Raw genomic sequence first — 20,000 nt, 5'->3', positions numbered from 1 at the left:
TTAGAGTATATTTAAGGCCATATTCGGTTGAACAGTTGAAATTCTGCTGTTTTAATTACTGTCCTATCAACTGAAAACATCAGTGTCATCAGTATGTCCTGTTGTTATAATTCCGTCATCAGTTGATTGTATTTCCGATGCCAAATATGTTCCCTTCTCCCATCAGTTAGATATATCTTGGTAGTCTATGTTGTTTTCTTTCCTCTGTTATCAATACGAATACTTTGTCGTCATCAGTGGTATGCTCTCTGTCCTCTTTTTTGATATTTTGATTGTTTGCATCACTTTCTCCCTCATTATTGGTATACCCTCTCCAGTAAAATGTTAGTTAATTTTCTCACTTTTAATTTCTGTTCATCAGTAAAGCCGGCAGCGTAGATCTTTGTCAAAATGCTGCACTTGTAATTTTATCATCTGTTTGTCTGTCCATTATTTTCTGCCAACCCGTGCTGTATCGTCCGTCTATAATCTGCTTGTCTGAATGGGATTCTCCTCATCTAATATCTACTAGTCGGTCTGTAAGACGTCCTTACTTTCAGCCGGTCATCAGGTGTTCGTCAGTCTCGAGTCTCGTCCATTCGTCAGATATAAGTCAGACAGTCTGTCTCATCTATTCTTCATATCAATATATATATATATATATGTTTTTTTTTTATCAACTTTTATAAAACTAAAATGGTCAGTTGTCCAAACCTACCTATTCACTATTATCATCTTTTTGTAATGTATTACCTTTTTCCATTTGTCCAGAGACTCGTCTATTCATCATGTTTTTCATCTTCCTGAGTCCCGTCTATTCTTCAGATATTTATCAATTGCCCTACGGCTCACCTATTCATAAGATTTCTTTCAGTCATCCCATCTCACCTGTCTTACACGTATTCATCAGTCATTATAAGTCATGTTTATTCATCATACTTTCTTAGTTAATAAATTCATGTTTGTCTGTTGTCTTGAAACTCACTCGTCTGTCAGATTTTAGTCAGTCCTGAGTCAGTTTGTGTCTCATCTGTTCATCGTACTTCTGCAAGTCAACTGAAATCTCACCTGCATTATGTATCAGTTCGTTAGATTATAATGCACTACCTACCAGTCATTCTATCAGTCTATGATGCATTACCCACCATTCAATCTATTAGTCTGATGCTTTATCCCCCAGTCAGTCCATCAGTCTATGATGCTTTATCCCCCAGTCAGTCCATCAGTCTATGATTCTTTACCCCCAGTCAGTCCATCAGTCTATGATGCTTTATTCCCCAGTCAGTCCATCAGTCTATGATGCTTTATCCACCAGTCAGTCCATCAGTCTATGATGCTTTATCCACCAGTCAGTCCATCAGTCTATGATTCTTTACCCCGTCAGTCCATCAGTCTATGATGCTTTATCCCCCAGTCAGTCCATCAGTCTATGATGCTTTATCCATCAGTCAGTCTTTCAGTCTATGATGCTTTATCCCCCAGTCAGTCCATCAGTCTATGATGCTTTATCCACCAGTCAGTCCATCAGTCTATGATACTTTATCCACCAGTCAGCCCATCAGTCTATGATGCTTTACCCCCAGTCAGTCCATCAGTCTATGATGCTTTATCCACCAGTCAGTTCATCAGTCTATGATGCTTTATCCCCCAGTCAGTCCATCAGTCTATGATCCTTTATCCACCAGTCAGCCCATCAGTCTATGATGCTTTATCCACCAGTCAGTCCATCAGTCTATGATGCTTTATCCCCCAGTCAGTCCATCAGTCTATGATGCTTTATCCCCCAGTCAGTCCATCAGTCTATGATGCTTTATCCACCAGTCAGTCTTTCAGTCTATGATGCATTATCTACCAGTCAGTCTATCAGTCTATGATGCTTTATCCACCAGTCAGTCTATCAGTCTATGATGCTTTATCCACCAGTCAGTCTGTCAGTCTATGATGCTTTATCCACCAATCAGTCCATCAGTCTATGATGCTTTATCCCCCAGTCAGTCCATCAGTCTATGATTCTTTACCCCCAGTCAGTCCATCAGTCTATGATGCATTATCCCCCAGTCAGTCCATCAGACTATGATGCTTTATCCCCCAGTCAGTCCATCAGTCTATGATGCTTTATACACCAGTCAGTCTTCCAGTCTATGATGCTTTATCCCCCAGTCAGTCCATCAGTCTATGATGCTTTATCCTCCAGTCAGTCCATCAGTCTATGATGCTTTATCCCCCAGTCAGTCCATCAGTCTATGATGCTTTATCCACCAGTCAGTCTTTCAGTCTATGATGCTTTCTCCACCAGTCAGTCCATCAGTCTATGATGCTTTATCCACCAGTCAGTCCATCAGTCTATGATGCTTTATCCACCAGTCAGTCCATCAGTCGATGATGCTTTATCCACCAGTCAGTCCATCAGTCTATGATGCTTTATCCACCAGTCAGTCTATCAGTCTATGATGCTTTATCCCCCAGTCAGTCCATCAGTCTATGATGCTTTATCTACCAGTCAGTCCATCAGTCTATGATGCTTTATCCCCCAGTCAGTCCATCAGTCTATGATGCTTTATCCACCAGTCAGTCCATCAGTCTATGATGCTTTATCCACCAGTCAGTCCGTCAGTCTATGATGCTTTATCCACCAGTCAGTCCATCAGTCTATGATGCTTTATCCACCAGTCAGTCCATCAGTCTATGATGCTTTATCCACCAGTCAGTCCATCAGTCTATGATGCTTTATCCACCAGTCAGTCCAGTCAGTCTATGATGCTTTAGCCCCGTCAGTCCGTCAGTCTATGATGCTTTATCCCCCAGTCAGTCCGTCATTCTATGATGCTTTATCCCCAGTCAGTCATCAGTCTATGATGCTTTATCCACCAGTCAGTCCATCAGTCTATGATGCTTTATCCACCAGTCAGTCCCATCAGTCTATGATGCTTTATCACCAGTCAGTCATCAGTCTATGATGCTTTATCCCCCAGTCAGTCATCAGTCTATGATGCTTTATCCACCAGTCAGTCCATCAGTCTATGATGCTTTATCCCCAGTCAGTCCATCAGTCTATGATGCTTTATCCACCAGTCAGTCCATCAGTCTATGATGCTTTATCACCAGTCAGTCCATCAGTCTATGATGCTTTATCCCCAGTCAGTCATCAGTCTATGATGCTTTATCCACCAGTCAGTCCATCAGTCTATGATGCTTTATCCACCAGTCAGTCCATCAGTCTATGATGCTTTATCCCCCAGTCAGTCCATCAGTCTATGATGCTTATCCACCAGGTCAGTCCATCAGTCTATGAGGCTTTATCCACCAGTCAGGTCCTATCAGTCTATGATGCTTTATCCACCAGTCAGTCCATCAGTCTATGATGCTTTATCCCCAGTCAGTCCATCAGTCTATGATGCTTTATCCACCAGTCAGTCCGTTCAGTCTATGATGCTTTATCCCCCAGTCAGTCCATCAGTCTATGAATGCTTTATCCACCAGTCAGTCAATCAGTAATAATTCGTCCTATGATGCTTTATCCACCAGTCAGTCCCTCAGTCTATGATGCTCTTATCCACCAATCAGTCCATCAGTCTATGATGCTTTATCCACCAGTCAGTCCATCAGTCTATGATGCTTTATCCACCAGTCAGTCGTCAGTCTATGATGCTTTATCCACCAGTCAGGTCCATCAGTCTATGATGCTTTATCCACCAGTCAGTCCATCAGTAATGATGCTTTATCCCCCAGTCAGTCCATCAGTCTAGAATTCTTATCCACCAGTCAGTCCGATCAGTCTATGATGCTTTATCCACCAGTCAGTCTTCAGTCTATATGGCTTTATCCACCAGTCAGTCCATCAGTCTATGATGCTTTATCCACCAGGTCAGTCCATCAGTCTATGATGCTTATCCACCAGTCAGTCCATCAGTCTATGATGCTTTATCCACCAGTCAGTCCATCAGTCTATGATGCTTTATCCCCCAGTCAGTCCATCAGTCTATGATGCTTTATCCCCCAGTCAGTCCATCAGTCTATGATGCTTTATCCACCAGTCAGTCCATCAGTCTATGATGCTTTATCCACCAGTCAGTCCATCAGTCTATGATGCTTTATCCACCAGTCAGTCCATCAGTCTATGATGCTTTATCCCCCAGTCAGTCCATCAGTCTATGATGCTTTATCCCCCAGTCAGTCCATCAGTCTATGATGCTTTATCCACCAGTCAGTCCATCAGTCTATGATGCTTTATCCCCCAGTCAGTCCTCAGTCTATGATGCTTTATCCACCAGTCAGTCCATCAGTCTATGATGCTTTATCCCCCAGTCAGTCCATCAGTCTATGATGCTTTATCCACCAGTCAGTCTATCAGTCTATGATGCTTTATCCCCCAGTCAGTCCATCAGTCTATGATGCTTTATCCACCAGTCAGTCCATCAGTCTATGATGCTTTATCCCCCAGTCAGTCCATCAGTCTATGATGCTTTATCCCCCAGTCAGTCCATCAGTCTATGATACTTTATCCCCCAGTCAGTCCATCAGTCTATGATGCTTTATCCACCAGTCAGTCCATCAGTCTATGATGCTTTATCCCCCAGTCAGTCTATCAGTCTATGATGCTTTATCCCCCAGTCAGTCAATTAGTCTATGATGCTTTATCCACCAGTCAGTCCATCAGTCTAAGATGCTTTATCCACCAGTCAGTCCATCAGTCTATGATGCTTTATCCCCCAGTCAGTCCATCAATCTATGATGCTTTATCCACCAGTCAGTCCATCAGTCTATGATGCTTTATTCACGAGTCAGTTTATCAGTCTATGATTCTTTATCCCCCAGTCAGTCCATCAGTTTATGATGCTTTATCCACCAGTCAGTCCATCAGTCTGTGATGCTTTATCCACCAGTCAGTCCATCAGTCTATGATGCTTTATCCCCCAGTCCATCAGTCTATGATGCTTTATCTACCAGTCAGTCCATCAGTCTATGATGCTTTATCTACCAGTTAATCCATCAGTCTATGATGCTTTATCTACCAGTCTCTCCATCATTCTATGAAGCTTTATCCACCAGCTTCTCCATCAGTCTATGCTGCTTTATCCATCAGTCTATGATGCTTTATATATCAGTCAGTCCATCAGTCTATGATGCTCTATCCTCCAGTCAGTCCATCAGTCTATGATGCTTTATCCTCCAGTCAGTCAATCAGTCTATGATGCTTTATTCACTAGTCAGTCCATCAGTTCATGATGCTTTATCTACCAGTTAATCCATCAGTCTATGGTGCTTTATTCACCAGTCAGTCCATCAGTCTATGATGCTTTATCCACCAGTCAGTCCATTTGTCTATGATGCTTTATCTACCAGTTAATCCATCAGTCTATGATGCTTTATCTACCAGTCTCTCCATCAGTCTATGAAGCTTTATCCACCAGTATCTTCATCAGTGTATGCTGCTTTATCCATCAGTCTATGATGCTTTATATATCAGTCAGTCCATCAGTCTATGATGCTTTATCCTCCTGTCAGTCCATCCGTCTATGATGCTTTATCCCCCAGTCAGTCCATCAGTCTATGATGCTTTATTCACCAGTCAGTCCATCAGTCTATGATGCTTTATCCACCAGTCAGTCCATCAGTCTATGATGCTTTATCTACCAGTTAATCCATCAGTCTATTATGCTTTATCCACCAGTCTCTCCATCAGTCTATGATGCTTTATCCAGCAGTCAGTCCATCAGTCTATGATGCTTTATCTACCAGTTAATCCCTCAGTCTCTGATGCTTTATCCACCAGTTAGTCCATCCGTCTCTGATGCTTTATCCCCCAGTCAGTCCATCAGTCTATGATGCTTTATCCCCCAGTCAGTCCATCAGTCTCTGATGCTTTATCCACCAGTCAGTCCATCAGTCTATGATGCTTTATCTACCAGTTAATCCATCAGTCTATGATGCTTTATCCACCAGTCTCTCCATCAGACTATGATGCTTTATCCACCAGTCAGTCCATCAGTCTATGATGCTTTATCCATTGGTCTATGATGCTTTATCCACCAGTCAGTCCATCAGTCTATGATGCTTTTTCCCCTAGTCAGTCCATCAGTCTATGATGCTTTATCCCCTAGTCAGTCCATCAGTCTATGATGCTTTATCCACCAGTCAGTCCATCAGTCTATGATGCTTTATCCACCAGTCAGTCTATCAGTCTATGATGCTTTATCCACCAGTCAGTCCATCAGTCTATGATGCTTTATCCCCTAGTCAGTCCATCAGTCTATGATGCTTTACCCACCAGTCAGTCTATCAGTCTATGATGCTTTATCCTCCAGTCAGTCCATCAGTCTATGATGCTTTATCCAAAAAGTCAGTCCATCAGTTTATGATGCTTTATCCACCAGTCAGTCTATTAATCTGATGCTTTATTCACCAGTCAGTCCATCAGTCTATGATGCTTTATCCACCAGTCAGTCCATCAGGCTATGATGCTTTATCCAACAAGTCAGTCCATCAGTCTATGATGCTTTATCCACCAGTCAGTCTATTAATCTGATGTTTTTTCACCAGATAGTCCATCAGTCTATGATGCTTTATCCACCAGTCAGTCCATCAGTCTATAATGCTTTATCCACCAGTCAGTCCATCAGTCTATGATGCTTTATCTTCCAGTTAATCCATCTGTCTATGATGCTTTATCCACCAGTCAGTACATCAGTATATGATGCTTTATCTACCAGTTAATCCATCAGTCTATGGTGCTTTATCCACCAGTCAGTACATCAGTCTATGATGCTTTATCCACCAGTCAGTCTATTTGTCTGATGCTTTATCCCCTGTCAGTCCATCAGTCTATAATGCTTCATCTATCAGTCTCTTCATCAGTCTATGATGCTTTATCTACCAGTTAATCCATCAGTATATGATGCTTTATCCACCAGTCAGTCTATTAGTCTGATGCTTTATCCCCAGTCAGTCAATCAGTTTATAATGCTTTATCTATCAGTCTCTCCATCACTCTATGATGCTTTATCCTCCTGTCAGTCCATCAGTCTATGATGCTTTATCCCCCAGTCAGTCCATCAGTCTATGATGCTTTATCCTCCTGTCAGTCCATCAGTCTATGATGCTTTATCCACCAGTCAGTCCATCAGTCTATGATGCTTTATCCCCCAGTCAGTCCATCAGTCTATGATGCTTTATCCACCAGTCAGTCCATCAGTCTATGATGCTTTATCCCCCAGTCAGTCCATCAGTCTATGATGCTTTATCCCCCAGTCAGTCCATCAGTCTATGATGCTTTATCCCCAGTCAGTCCATCAGTCTATGATGCTTTATTCACCAGTCAGTCCATCAGTCTATGATGCTTTATCCCCCAGTCAGTCCATCAGTCTATGATGCTTTATCCCCCAGTCAGTCCATCAGTCTATGATGCTTTATCCCCCAGTCAGTCCATCAGTCTATGATGCTTTATCCCCCAGTCAGTTCATCAGTCTATGATGCTTTATCCCCCAGTCAGTCCATCAGTCTATGATGATTTATCCCCCAGTCAGTCCATCAGTCTGTGATGCTTTATCCCCCAGTCAGTCCATCAGTCTGTGATGCTTTATCCCCCAGTCAGTCCATCAGTCTATGATGCTTTATCTACCTGGCAGCTATATTGTATGATCCCACAGTTAGTCCGTGAGTCTGAAATGCATTACCTTCCAGTTAGTCCATTAGCTTATGATACACTTACTACCAGACATTCCATCAGTCTGTAAAAACTTGTTTTCAGTCATCTGCCTATAAGTCTACTCATCAGTAGTCTGTGTGTATGCCACTCGTCAGTAATTTAGTCTACTCTTCAGTCATCTACCTTCAAGTTTGCTCGTTAGTAATCTACTTTTAAATTTACTCGCCAGTCATATACTTTTAAGTCTGCTTGTTAGCCATCTACTTATCACAGTCTACTCGTGAGTCATCTACTTTGAAGTTTATCCATCAGTCTATTCGTCAGTCATCTACTTCTGTGTCTACTCGTCAGTCATCTGTGCTAAAGTCTACTCGTAAGTCATCTGTTGCTCGTCAGTCACCTGTTTTAAGTCAACTTGTCAGCCATCTACTTTTATATATACTCATCAATCACCTGTTGTAAGTCTACTGGTCAGTCATCTATTTTTGAGTCTACTCGTCAGTCATCTACTTTTATATATACTCGTCAGTCACTTGTTTAAAGTCTACTCGTTAGTAATTTGTATGAAGTCTACTCGTTAGTCATTTACTCTTAAGTCTACTCGTCAGTCATCTAATCTTAATCTACTTGTTAGTCATCAGTTTTTAAATATACTCATTAGTCATCTACTATTAAAGCTACTCGTCAGTCACCAACTGTATTCGTCAGTTATCTCGTTAGTCATTTACTCAAGTCTACTTGTCAATCATCTAATTTTAATCTACTCGTTGGTCATCAGTTTTCAAATTTACTCATCAGTCATCTACTTTTAAGTCTACTCGTCAGTCATCCTGCGTTTAAGCCTACTTGCCAGTCATCTACTTTTAAGTCTACTCGTCATCATATATCTTTAAGACTGCTTGTTCGTCATCTACTTTTGAGTATATTTGTTAGTCATCTACTCGTAAGTCTACTCATCAGTCATCTACTTTTAAGTCCACTCGTCAGTCATCTACTTTTAAGTCTACTCGTCAGTAATCTATTTTAAAGCCTGCTCGTCAGTCACCTGTGTGTCAGTACTCGTCAGTCATCTGTTTATAAGAATGTTCAACAGCCATCTGTTTAAAGTCTACTCGTCAGTCATCTACTTTTAAGTCTACTCGTCAGTCATCTACTTTTAAGTCTACTCGTCAGTCATCTACTTTTAAGTCTACTCGTCAGTCATCTACATTTAAGTCTACTCGTCAGTCATCTACTTTTAAGTCTACTCGTCAGTCATCTACCTTTAAGTCTACTCGTCAGTCATCTACTTTTAAGTCTACTCGTCAGTCATCTACTTTTAAGTCTACTCGTCAGTCATCTATTTTTAAGTCTACTCGTCAGTGATCTTGTTTTGATGTCTACTCGTCAGTCATCTACCTTTAAGTCTACTCGTCAGTCATCTTCTTTTAAGTCTACTCGTCAGTCATCTACTTTTAAGTCTACTCGTCAGTCATCTATTTTTAAGTCTACTCGTCAGTGATCTTGTTTTGAAGTCTACTCGTCAGTCATCTACCTTGAAGTCTACTCGTCAGTCATCTACTTTTAAGTCTACTCGCCAGTCATCTATTTTTAAGTCTACTCGTCAGTGATCTTGTTTTGAAGTCTACTCGTCAGTCATCTACCTTTAAGTCTACTCGTCAGTCATCTATTTTTAAGTCTACTCGTCAGTGATCTTGTTTTGAAGTCTACTCGTCAGTCATCTACCTTGAAGTCTACTCGTCAGTCATCTACTTTTAAGTCTACTCGCCAGTCATCTATTTTTAAGTCTACTCGTCAGTGATCTTGTTTTGAAGTCTACTCGTCAGTCATCTACCTTTAAGTCTACTCGTCAGTCATCTACTTTTAAGTCTACTCGTCAGTCATCTACTTTTAAGTCTACTCGTCAGTCATCTATTTTTAAGTCTACTCGTCAGTGATCTTGTTTTGAAGTCTACTCGTCAGTCATCTACCTTTAAGTCTACTCGTCAGTCATCTACTTTTAAGTCTACTCGTCAGTCATCTACTTTTAAGTCTACTCGTCAGTCATCTACCTTTAAGTCTACTCGTCAGTGATCTTGTTTTGAAGTCTACTCGTCAGTCATCTACTTTTAAGTCTACGCGTCAGTCATCTACTTTTAAGACTAGTCGTCAGTCATCTTGTTTTGAAGTCTTGACAGGCATCTAATTTTAAGTTTACTCGTCAGTTATCTGTGTGAAGTCTACTCGTTACTCATTAGTTTTTAAATCTACTTGTCAGTCATCTACTTTTAGGTCTACTCATCAGTCATTCATTTTAAGTCAGCTTTTAAGTTTACTCGTCAGTCGTCTACTTTTAAGTCTATTTATCAGTCATTCATTTTAAGTCTACTCATCAGTCATTCATTTCAAGTCAGCTTTTAAGTTTACTCGTCAGTCGTCTACTTTTAATTCTATTTATCAGTCATTCATTTTAAGCCTACTCATCAGTCATTCATTTTAAGTCAGCTTTTAAGTTTACTTGTCAGTCGTCTACTTTTAAGTCTACTCGTCAGTCATCCTGTTTATAAGTCTACTCGTTAGTCGACTACTTTTAATTCTACCAGTTAGTCATTAGTTTTTAAATCTCCTCGTCAGTCATCCTGTTTTTAAGTCTACTTGTCAGTCGTTTACTTTTTAGTCTATTCGTTAGTCATCAGTTTTTAAGCCTACTCGTCAGTCATTTACTCTTAAATATACTCGTCAGTCATCTACTTGTATGTCTACTCGTCAGTCATCTAATTGTTAGTCATCAGCTTTTAAGCTTATTCGTCAGTCATCAGTTTTTAAATCTACTCATCAGTCTTCTGCTTTTAAGTTTGCTCGCCAGTCATCTACTTTTAAGTCTATTCGTTAGTAATCAGTTTTTTTAAGTCTACTCGTCAGCCATCTGCTTTTAAGGCTACTCGCGAGTCATCACTTTTTAAGACTTCTCGTTGGTCATTTACTCTTAAGTCTACTTGTCAGTAATCTAGTCTATTAGTTAGTCATCTACTTTGACAGTCATCTACTTTGAAGTCTACTTGACAGTCATCTACTTTCCTTTTTTAGTCTACTTCCAAGTCATGTCTGTTAGTCATCTAGTCTCCAGTTTACTTATCTTTGAAACCGCTTCCCATTCATGCGTATACGTGTCAGTCATTTATCTCCCAGTCTGTTTGTCATACATCTCATTCCTAGTTTTTTTGTCTAGTTGTCAGTGAACTACCTCCTAGTTTATTCTTAAAATACTCATCAGACCTCTGATTTGCTGGCTAATTGTAAGTCCCCCCCCCCCCAAAAAAAAAAAAAAAAGTCTTTACCTGTCAGTCATCTAGTTATTTTACTTGTCAGTTACGTATTTTCAGTCTGCTGTTCAGTCATGCACTTGCCAGTTTACATGTCAGTCATACTTCGATCTACTCGTCAGTCACTTCACAGTCAGTCCACTCATCAGTCACCTTCAATATCCAATCTAACTCTCAGTCATCAGTCATCAACTGTTTAGCCTTCTCTCAGGCACAGTCTACTCTCTTTGGTCACTTACTTTCTAGTCAACTAGTCAGTTATCTAGTATTAAATCAGCTCACAAGGCAAATCACATTCTATTTATCGGTCATTTATTCTGCATCCCAGTCTACTTATCAGTCAACTTTTCAATCTTTTTGTTAGTTATCTACTTGTCAGTAATCTACACTTATGAGTCATCTAGTTCTCGGCCACATACTTCTCAGTACTTGCCAGTAATCTACTTCTGTCTACTTGTTAGTCATCTACGTCTTCTATTTTAAGTAAACTACTTCTTTCTACTTGTCAGTAACCTACATATGTCTACGTGTTAGTCTTCTACTTCCGTCTACTTGTCGCCCATCTACTTTTCAGGTTACTTATCGATCATCTTCTTCTTTTCAGTCTTCTTTTTACTTGTAGACTATCTACTTGTCAGTCATTTACTCCTTTCTACTTGTCGGTCATCTACTAAGTCTACTTGTCAGTCATCTATTCAGTTTACTCGTCAGTCATCTACTTATCAGTCTACTTGTTCGTCATCTACTAATCAGTCTACTTGTCAGTCATTTATTTTCTACTTGTCGGTCATCTACTTGACCGTCACCTACTTTTCACTTTACTTGTTAGTCATCTACTTCTCAATCTACTTGTCGGGCATCTACTAATCAGTGTACTTGTTAATCATCTACTTGTCCCTCATCTATTCAGTTTACTTTTCAGTCATCTACTTCTCAGTCTACTTACCAGTCTTCTCTTTCTGTCTATTTGTCTGCCGTCTACTTTTCAGTCTCCTTGTCAGTCATCTATTTCTTTTTACTTGTTGGCCATATACTCAGTCTACTTGTCAATCATTTACTCTTTTCTGCTTGTCGGTTATCTACTTCGCAGTCTACTTGTCGGTCATCTACTCAGTTTACTCGTCAATCATCTACTTATTAGTCTACTTGTCGGTTATCTACTTTTCAGTCATCTACTTTCTACTTGTCGGTCATCTAGTAATCAGTCTGCGTATCAGTAATCTACTTCTTTCTATTTGTCAGTTACCTCTTTCTGAGTCTACTTGTCGGTCATCTATTTCTCATTCATGTTGACAAATGTAGAAAAGGTATGAATGAGAATGAATAACTTCACAATACAAGAGATGATGACTATTTGACTGGTTTCGATTGTATCATGTATTTCTGACGAAGATATTCGAAACCGGTCAAATACATATCTTGTATTGTGAAGATATTCATTCTCATTCATACCTTTTCTACATCTATTTTTCAGTCTACTTGTCGGCCAATTACTCAGTTTCCTCGTCAGTCATTTACTGCTCAGTCTACTTGTTAGTCATCTACTAATCAGTCTACATGTCAATTATCTACTTTTCAGTCTACTTGTCAGTCGTCCATTTTCTACTTTCGGTCATCTACTTGACCGTTATCTACTTTTCAGTTTATTTGTCAGTCATCTACTTCTGTCTACTTGTCGGTCATCTACTTCATCTACTTCTGTCAAGTAGACTACTTCTCAGTCTACTTGTCGGCCATTTACTAATCAGTCTGCTTGTCGGCCATCTGCTCAGTCTACTTGTCTATCAGCTGCTTCACCTTCCTGCTCAAATAACCAGCAATCTACTTGGCAGTCTATTGTCAGTCTGAGCATAAAGCATCTACTTCTCAGTCAAAATTCAGTCATTTATTTCCTAGTCTCTTTGTCTGCCATCTTCCCAGATACTTGTCAGTGTTCAGTCAATCGTCATCTTGCAATCATCAGCTTTCTAGTTTGCTTATCAGTCATCAATTTACCAATCCGTTTGGCAGTCATCTTCAAAGTCTATCTTCACAGACTTCTAGTTTGTCAATTACTTTTCAGTCAACTTATCAGTCATCAAATTTCCAATCAACTTATCAATCAACTTTTCGGTCAACTTATCAGTCATCAACTTTTTAGTCAACTTATGTCATCAACTTTTAGTCAACTTATCCGTCATCAACTTTTCAGTCAACTTATGTCATAAAAAAATCAGTCATCTTATCAGTCATCAACTTATCAGTCAACTGATGAGTCATCAACTTTTCAGTTAACTTATGTCATAAAGATTTAAGACAACTTATAAGTCATCAACTTTTCAGTCTACATATAAGTCACCCAGTTCTCAGTCTACTTGTCAGTATCCTACCCAGTCTGTCAGTTATTATTTCCCAGTACATTTGTCATCAAATTCCTAATCAGAAGTGCTCCCATCCTGCTTGTCAATCATATATTTTTGTCAACTTTCTTTTCATCAACTTCTCAGTCTCCTTATGAAAATTCTAATCTACTTGTCAACCAACTTTCCAATCTATTCAGTCTTCTTATCATTGACTTTTAAGTCTACTTGTCTGCCATTTACTTCGGAGTCCACTAATAAGTCGCCTATTTTCCTGTCTTCTGTTTACTTAACATCGCCCTATGTCACAATCTATTTCCAGTCTACTTGTCAGGTTGATTTCCCAGCAATTTAATATTTCCAGTATGTCATCTACTTACATTTTGTTAGTTATCTACTTCCCAAGCTACTCGTCATTCACTTTTTTTCATCTAATTCTCAGTTTAATTGACAGTCATCTACTTGCCAGTTAACTCATCTGTCACCATTTTTTCAGGTAATTATCTACATGTCAGTCATCTATATTTCCTTCTATCCTCTTTTAATCAACCAACTGTATATTATTTCAGTCGTCCACACTTTAGTCTACCATGTACTTGATATTCTATCATCTATTCGCTAGTCCGTTATCTACTAGTTAGTTGATAATGTTCAGGTCAACTTCTACGGGTCAGTCATCTACATTCTGTCTTATCACCTTGTCAGTCAAGAAGGAATTAGTCGTCTTTTCCGTCTGTTATATAGGAATGTTGTCTGTTAATATTCTGATTTTTAGTTCATCAGTATCTATATCTTGGCTTCCGGTACATCATCTATTAGTCATCTTTTTAGTCCACCATCTTCCGGCCAGTCATCTACATTTCAATCAAATGCCAGATTGTCAGTTTATGCCGTGTTTGTCAGTTATCTACATTTCAATCTGTCACGTAGGCCTACTTAATGCTCTATATCTACATATAACCATTCGGCAGAGTTTTATCTACCTGTCAGTCCTTGAAGTATCTGTCAGTCGTCTACTTTTCAGTTTATCATATACTCGTCAGTCTACCGTCTACTGTCATTCATGTAATTGTTCTACATGCCACGGTTATATAGTCATCAGTGGGCCATAAATTCATCAGGTCATTGCTGACTTTTTTGGCTTGTTTTATAACTCTTGTGGGTTTCAAAACCGTTAAGTCGAAGCATTTTCAATTGTAGATGTGTTAACTGCTGTTATTTTGTAATTTCTATTCTTTTATCTGGTGTAGTCAGACATCCCATTATCAACTTAAATGTCTCTTTCATGGATATTTTTACTTTTCCTTTTTACTCTAATATACACTCCTTGTCGCCCTGAGTATCATAATTATTTCTCAGTAATATTTTTCTTTTCTTTTTTCCTTTTACCCTCTATATCCACCTTTCTTCTAGTTTACAGACTAGTCCGCTACAACCGTGCATTTGTCTGTCTGTCAGTCGCACTCCCTCTAACAGCTGTCTTCTGTTGTGTCAAAGGCCCCATCCTTCCTCGTTCTCTTCGTCAACTTTCTCCTCCATCTAATCCCGTTCGTTCACCCCTTCCTTGTGGATTTACGATCATATACCTGGTCGCTTGACTTTCCTTTAGCAATTATTGTCGCTCTCTGAAGTTTTCTTTTTTTCCGTAACTCATCTCCCCCTCGGTCATCATAGTGTATTTTCTCTTTTTTCTTCGACTTTCTTCAGTCATTTTGCTCCCTCGTCAGTTGCTATGAGAGTTCTTCAAATACTTTACCCCCATTTAGCTTTCACTTTGCCGTAAATTTCCCACTATGTAGTCACTTCTGTTCAGCCAAGGAAGACTTAGTCAACACTTTCTCCGATCAGTCTGATGTGCTGTCCGTTGAATATCTAGGAACAGTCATCAAGTCTACTTTCTCTCACTTACTATTTTATCTCTCGACTTCCTTTGAACTTTGCTACGCAGCAACAGTTAATTCCGTGAGGCCTATGTTTTGTCAGACAGGAAATACAACCTCCCTTCACTGTTCCTCAGTCAATGTCTTTGGCTTAGCTATCCCCCAGTACTTAATAATATATTCTACATAGTTACTTACTAGTCCAGTAAGTGTTTTTGTGTATTTACGTTGTATATATATCTTTCTTTCTTCTCTCTTTCTTCTTTGTCGTATTTCCCCCTTTACGTCTTCATGAGCGAGGAAAACTTTGCAGGCTGCCAGTTTTCCTTGAGAATCACTTTCTCTTGACCGCTATCTCCCCCTAGCTGTTTGGTTTTACCCTGTCTCTCATTTTCCCCTCGTCGGCCACTTTCTACGGTAAGTCCCTTCCCACAAGTCACTCTACGTCCTACCTGATTTTTTTTCCCGCTTATTACTTCACGTTAGTCGCCTTCCAAGCCTGTAATTTCACCCCGATGAACAAGATTAAACATTGTAAGAGACGCCTTTCAATTTCGTTCACACCTCTCCTGTCACTGGCGTCGAATATCCGTTTGTTTTATTATTATTATCAAAGTAGGGAGAATTTAGCATGATGGTGGCTCCCGTACCTCGCCATTTATTTTTTAATAAAGTCATCTCCGCCTCATCTTCCTCCCACCGCTCAAGAGACAGCCAGATGGAGACTTTCTAAAGGTCTAGCAGCGTTTGCGTGACTTCGCACATCCCTTTGCATACATTATCTAAAAATCTGCATCATGGTGACTTCTGTTTTGGAAAAGGGGGCCAAGGGAGGTGGGAAAAAATGTTGCTTCTCTGCTCATATAAATCAATAGGAGTTTGAGTTTGTTTTGATTCCTTGTTTGATTGTGAATCAGTAGCCGAGATGTGAAGCATCAAGTTGAGTCAGCGATTTGTGAGCGACTGCGAGGGAGAATATAAGTGAAAGTAAGAGGAATAGACGCGGGAGTATGAAAATTGTTTGGAGCGAGTGAATAAAATGAGACTTCTTCCGGTCTTGCAACACAAACACAAAATGCATATACTAAACATATGAATACACACACACGCGCGCACACACACACGCACACACACACACACACACACACACACACACACACACACACACACACACGCACACACGCACGCACACACGCACACACGCACACACACACACGCGCGCGCGCGCGTGCGCACACATTAAAGCGCATGTGAACACACACACGCACATACACACATCTAGACATCCCAACAACGGGCGAAACCACTTCAGTTCCTTATGACCACAGGCAATTAACCTGTCTAACCGGGAGAACTTCCAGAACGTTCACTGCCATTAAGATATAAAAAAAATTAAAAATAAACGAAGAAAACTTATATATATATATTTTTAATTATCCTTGAAAAAATAAACTGTCAAAATTCTTATTTATTTCTTTAGACTATCATTATCTTCTGCTATGACGCTAAAGTTCATCCCGCGCTTTGTTTTACGAGAGAATCGAATGTGGCGAGAGAAGGTTAGACCAGCCAGGTACAGAAATAATGGGAAGAGGAAAAGAAGGAAAAATGAAAAATGAAAGGGAGAAGGCGAAGAAAAAGCAGAGAAAATGCAAAGGCGTAAGGAAATGGAAATGAAAGGTAGATAGGAGGGGGGGGGGGGAGAAGGGAGGGTACACTGTAGGGAAAGTCATCCTGAGGCAACGTGCTCAGTGGCTTAAGTCATGGCGAGTCATGCAGTTACGGTCCTCTGTCCCTCTGTCACTGGTCGAGAAAGTGGCCCGAACAGCTTGGCAGTGAACGCCGTCATCTCCGACATCGTAAATCGGCAAATCACCGTAACTTCAAGCGGCCTCATCCCGCCCATCGCGAGTGCCTGCCAGCAGCACCGTTACACCAGAACTTCCGTCACCGAGAGAAGATAAATACTAAAAAAAATGTTGACGGCAGTTCATGTTTTTTTAGAAAAGTAAATATCAATTTGTATCATGGAATGGTATAAAAAGATTGGACGTGACATGATTATCAGGGAAAGTACACGTGCGACTTGAAAAAGGGATATAGACTATGAGGTACGAGTAGATAGACAGAGGAAGAGATGATTGAAGAAAGAGAGAGAGAGAGAGAGAGAGAGAGAGAGAGAGTGAATGAGGGGGAAAGAAAGAGAGAGGGAGAGAGAAGTACATAGACGGAGGAAGATATAACTTTAGGAAGAGAGGGAGAGAGAAAGAGAGAATTCAAGACAAACAGCCGAAGCCGAAAAGAGGAAAAAAATAACGGGGACTACGAGACAGAGAAGCCGAGAGAGCGAGAACGGAGAGAGAACTTACCGAGCCAGAACTCCCGGTCGAAGTCTCCGAAGCCGACCTTGTAGTCCTCCCAGCCTCGCATGAAGTTTTCGTGCGGCTCAACATCGTCTCGAACCTACAGTGTGATCAGGAGGTGAAGGCATTGATGTAAAAAAAAAAAAAACACCCAGAGCGCTCACTCAAACTGGTTGGGTGATAAACACGTGAGACCATCCGAAGGGACTCTCCATTGTGATTGGACGGCAAGAAAATACGTCATATGGTGTCATCGCAGCCAAAAAACTGCGATGTCGGAAAAAGCGACTGAAAAGTATTTTAGCAGTGCTGTGATCTTGAATTACAATGCTGTATTGAAGAATTACTCTGAAAGTGTTTTCTCGGAGATTAATTGTTGTTATCGTTATTCGAACCCTTTAAGTTACTTGATGATGAGATTACTATCTTTAGTTTAATCTAAAAAGCACATTCTACGCAGATAAGCGTTTTCATAGCATATACAAAAGCTGTAAAGCAGCAAGTGAACTATCTACATTCTATTTCTAAAACAGAAAATATGCCAGTGAATTCGACATGAGAATAAAATAGCAGATTCCATGTCATTTTGACTTGAATCAGACCTAAAAACGGAGGGAAATAAAAGTTCATTGTTATCAATCTTAGACCTGTTTGATAAGCACAAGCATCACATAAAACAAACATGATGCATGACACATAAATACACGAAATCCGATGTGATTCCTGCACTGTAACTTAATGCGCTGTACTTGAGTGTACTGTACTTTTTGCCGATCAGTCACGATGGCGTGCACTCCCATGTCAGCTTCGGCTGCATTCTCTGTGCTGTTTAATATTTTGGGTTTATTTTAGCTTCATTAGATGTAGGCCTCTGAATGCTTTCCGTGCTATTGTGATCGGGATGAGTATGGTAATCCCTATACGAATTATGATAAAAGCCGCAACGTCATCATTAATTCCAGTTTCCAATAATACAAAAGAAAACATAATACGATAAATGACACCGCTGCTCGGCGAGAATCAAGTTAATAAACGATAATAAACGACCTGCGTAAACACCTCACGAACACGAACAAGAAACTAACCTGGAAGACGGTCCAGCCTCCGCCCTCGCTCTCCAGGTCACAGAAGACCTTCCACGGCCCCTGCACCAGGTTGGGCGGGTGGATGAGGTAGATGCCTGACCTGGTGGCGCCTTGCGTGGACTGGATGTCATGGCAGCTCGTTCCCACGTGGAAGGACCCTGAAGGGAGGGGGAAGAACGTGGTTTGGTGATATACATGGTTGTCGTAAATACGATTAGTTTTTTATATTGATATCGCGATTGTCATTTTAGACATTAGTTACGTTATGTTTATTCTAAAGATAATAAAAAACTACGGTTAGCTTTCGTATGAAATATTATATAACAGAAATGGGAAACGTTCAGTCCTGAAGCACAAAAAAATCCCGACATAAAAGGACTGTTCTTAAAATTATAAAGTGAGAACGTTGATAAGATATTGATATCATTTTCATTCGGAGCAAAAAAATCTTAGCAAAGTAACCATGTAGTGACAAACTACACACATTTAAAGTAAAGGGATTCAAGAGTGTTGGACTGGTTTTGGCAATAAGTAATTATCAATGCAGATTTCCAGTGGAAATAAACGGATGTGAATGGTGCTTAACTCACAACCGTGAAGAAATAAATGTATTATCTATAGATGAGACTCGTTTATACGAATATTCTGTGTTGTTGCAGTACTTTACCAAGAAATGAAACGGAATGGGAAAGAAATATGAGAGAGAGGGAGCAGTTTTACGGAGAGAGTGAGAGGAGGAGGGGGGGGCACACGACATGATACATATGGGGACTTCTGCTATAAAAGAGAGAGAGAAAGGAACAGTGTGTGTGTGATGTGTGTGTGTGTGTGGGGGGGGGGGGGGGGGGAGTGCGGCCGCGTGTGTATGTATGTGTTTGTGTGTGCGTGTGTGGGTGTCTGAACTTGCCTTACACCTAAAGACTCCCCTGTTCAAAGCTACGGTTCTGCACTTGCGGGATCTGCCCGCTTGAAAGCCACCTGACACAAGCGCTGCCAGCTCTGAAACGCGGACGCTCGACCTCTGCGAAACAAGTGTGGACCTCCGGGTATGCATTTCATCTATGCATCTTTGTATGTGTGTATCTATCTATCTATACATATATACATCTATCTATCTCTCTATCTACCTCTCCATCTATCTATTCATTTATTTACCTATCTATATGTGTGTATGCATATATATATATATATTCATATACATACACACACTACACACACACACACACACACACCCACACACACACACACACACACACACGCACACACACACGCGCACACACACACACACACACACATACACACACGCACACACACACACACACATACACACACACACATACACACACACACACACACATACACACACGCACACACACACACACACACACATACACACACACATACACA

The 20,000-nt window shown here is 40.4% G+C and overlaps 1 protein-coding gene across 1 annotated transcript in view; it reads right to left on the bottom strand.

Annotated features, from left to right (window-relative positions):
* LOC125041930 (microfibril-associated glycoprotein 4-like) overlaps positions 1-20,000 on the bottom strand; it is a 40,186-nt gene that overhangs the window by 7,657 nt on the left and 12,529 nt on the right. The window contains exons 3-4 of the mRNA XM_047637338.1: positions 18,594-18,751; positions 17,515-17,608 (exon numbers count right to left, since the gene is read on the bottom strand). Coding sequence (XP_047493294.1) covers positions 17,515-17,608; positions 18,594-18,751 — 252 coding nt within the window. The remainder of the gene's footprint in view (positions 1-17,514; positions 17,609-18,593; positions 18,752-20,000) is intronic.

The sequence above is a fragment of the Penaeus chinensis genome, chromosome 31, assembly GCF_019202785.1.
Source record: "Penaeus chinensis breed Huanghai No. 1 chromosome 31, ASM1920278v2, whole genome shotgun sequence".
NCBI classification, from domain to species: Eukaryota; Metazoa; Arthropoda; class Malacostraca; order Decapoda; family Penaeidae; genus Penaeus; species Penaeus chinensis.
This window is presented reverse-complemented; position numbering and strand designations above follow the sequence as displayed.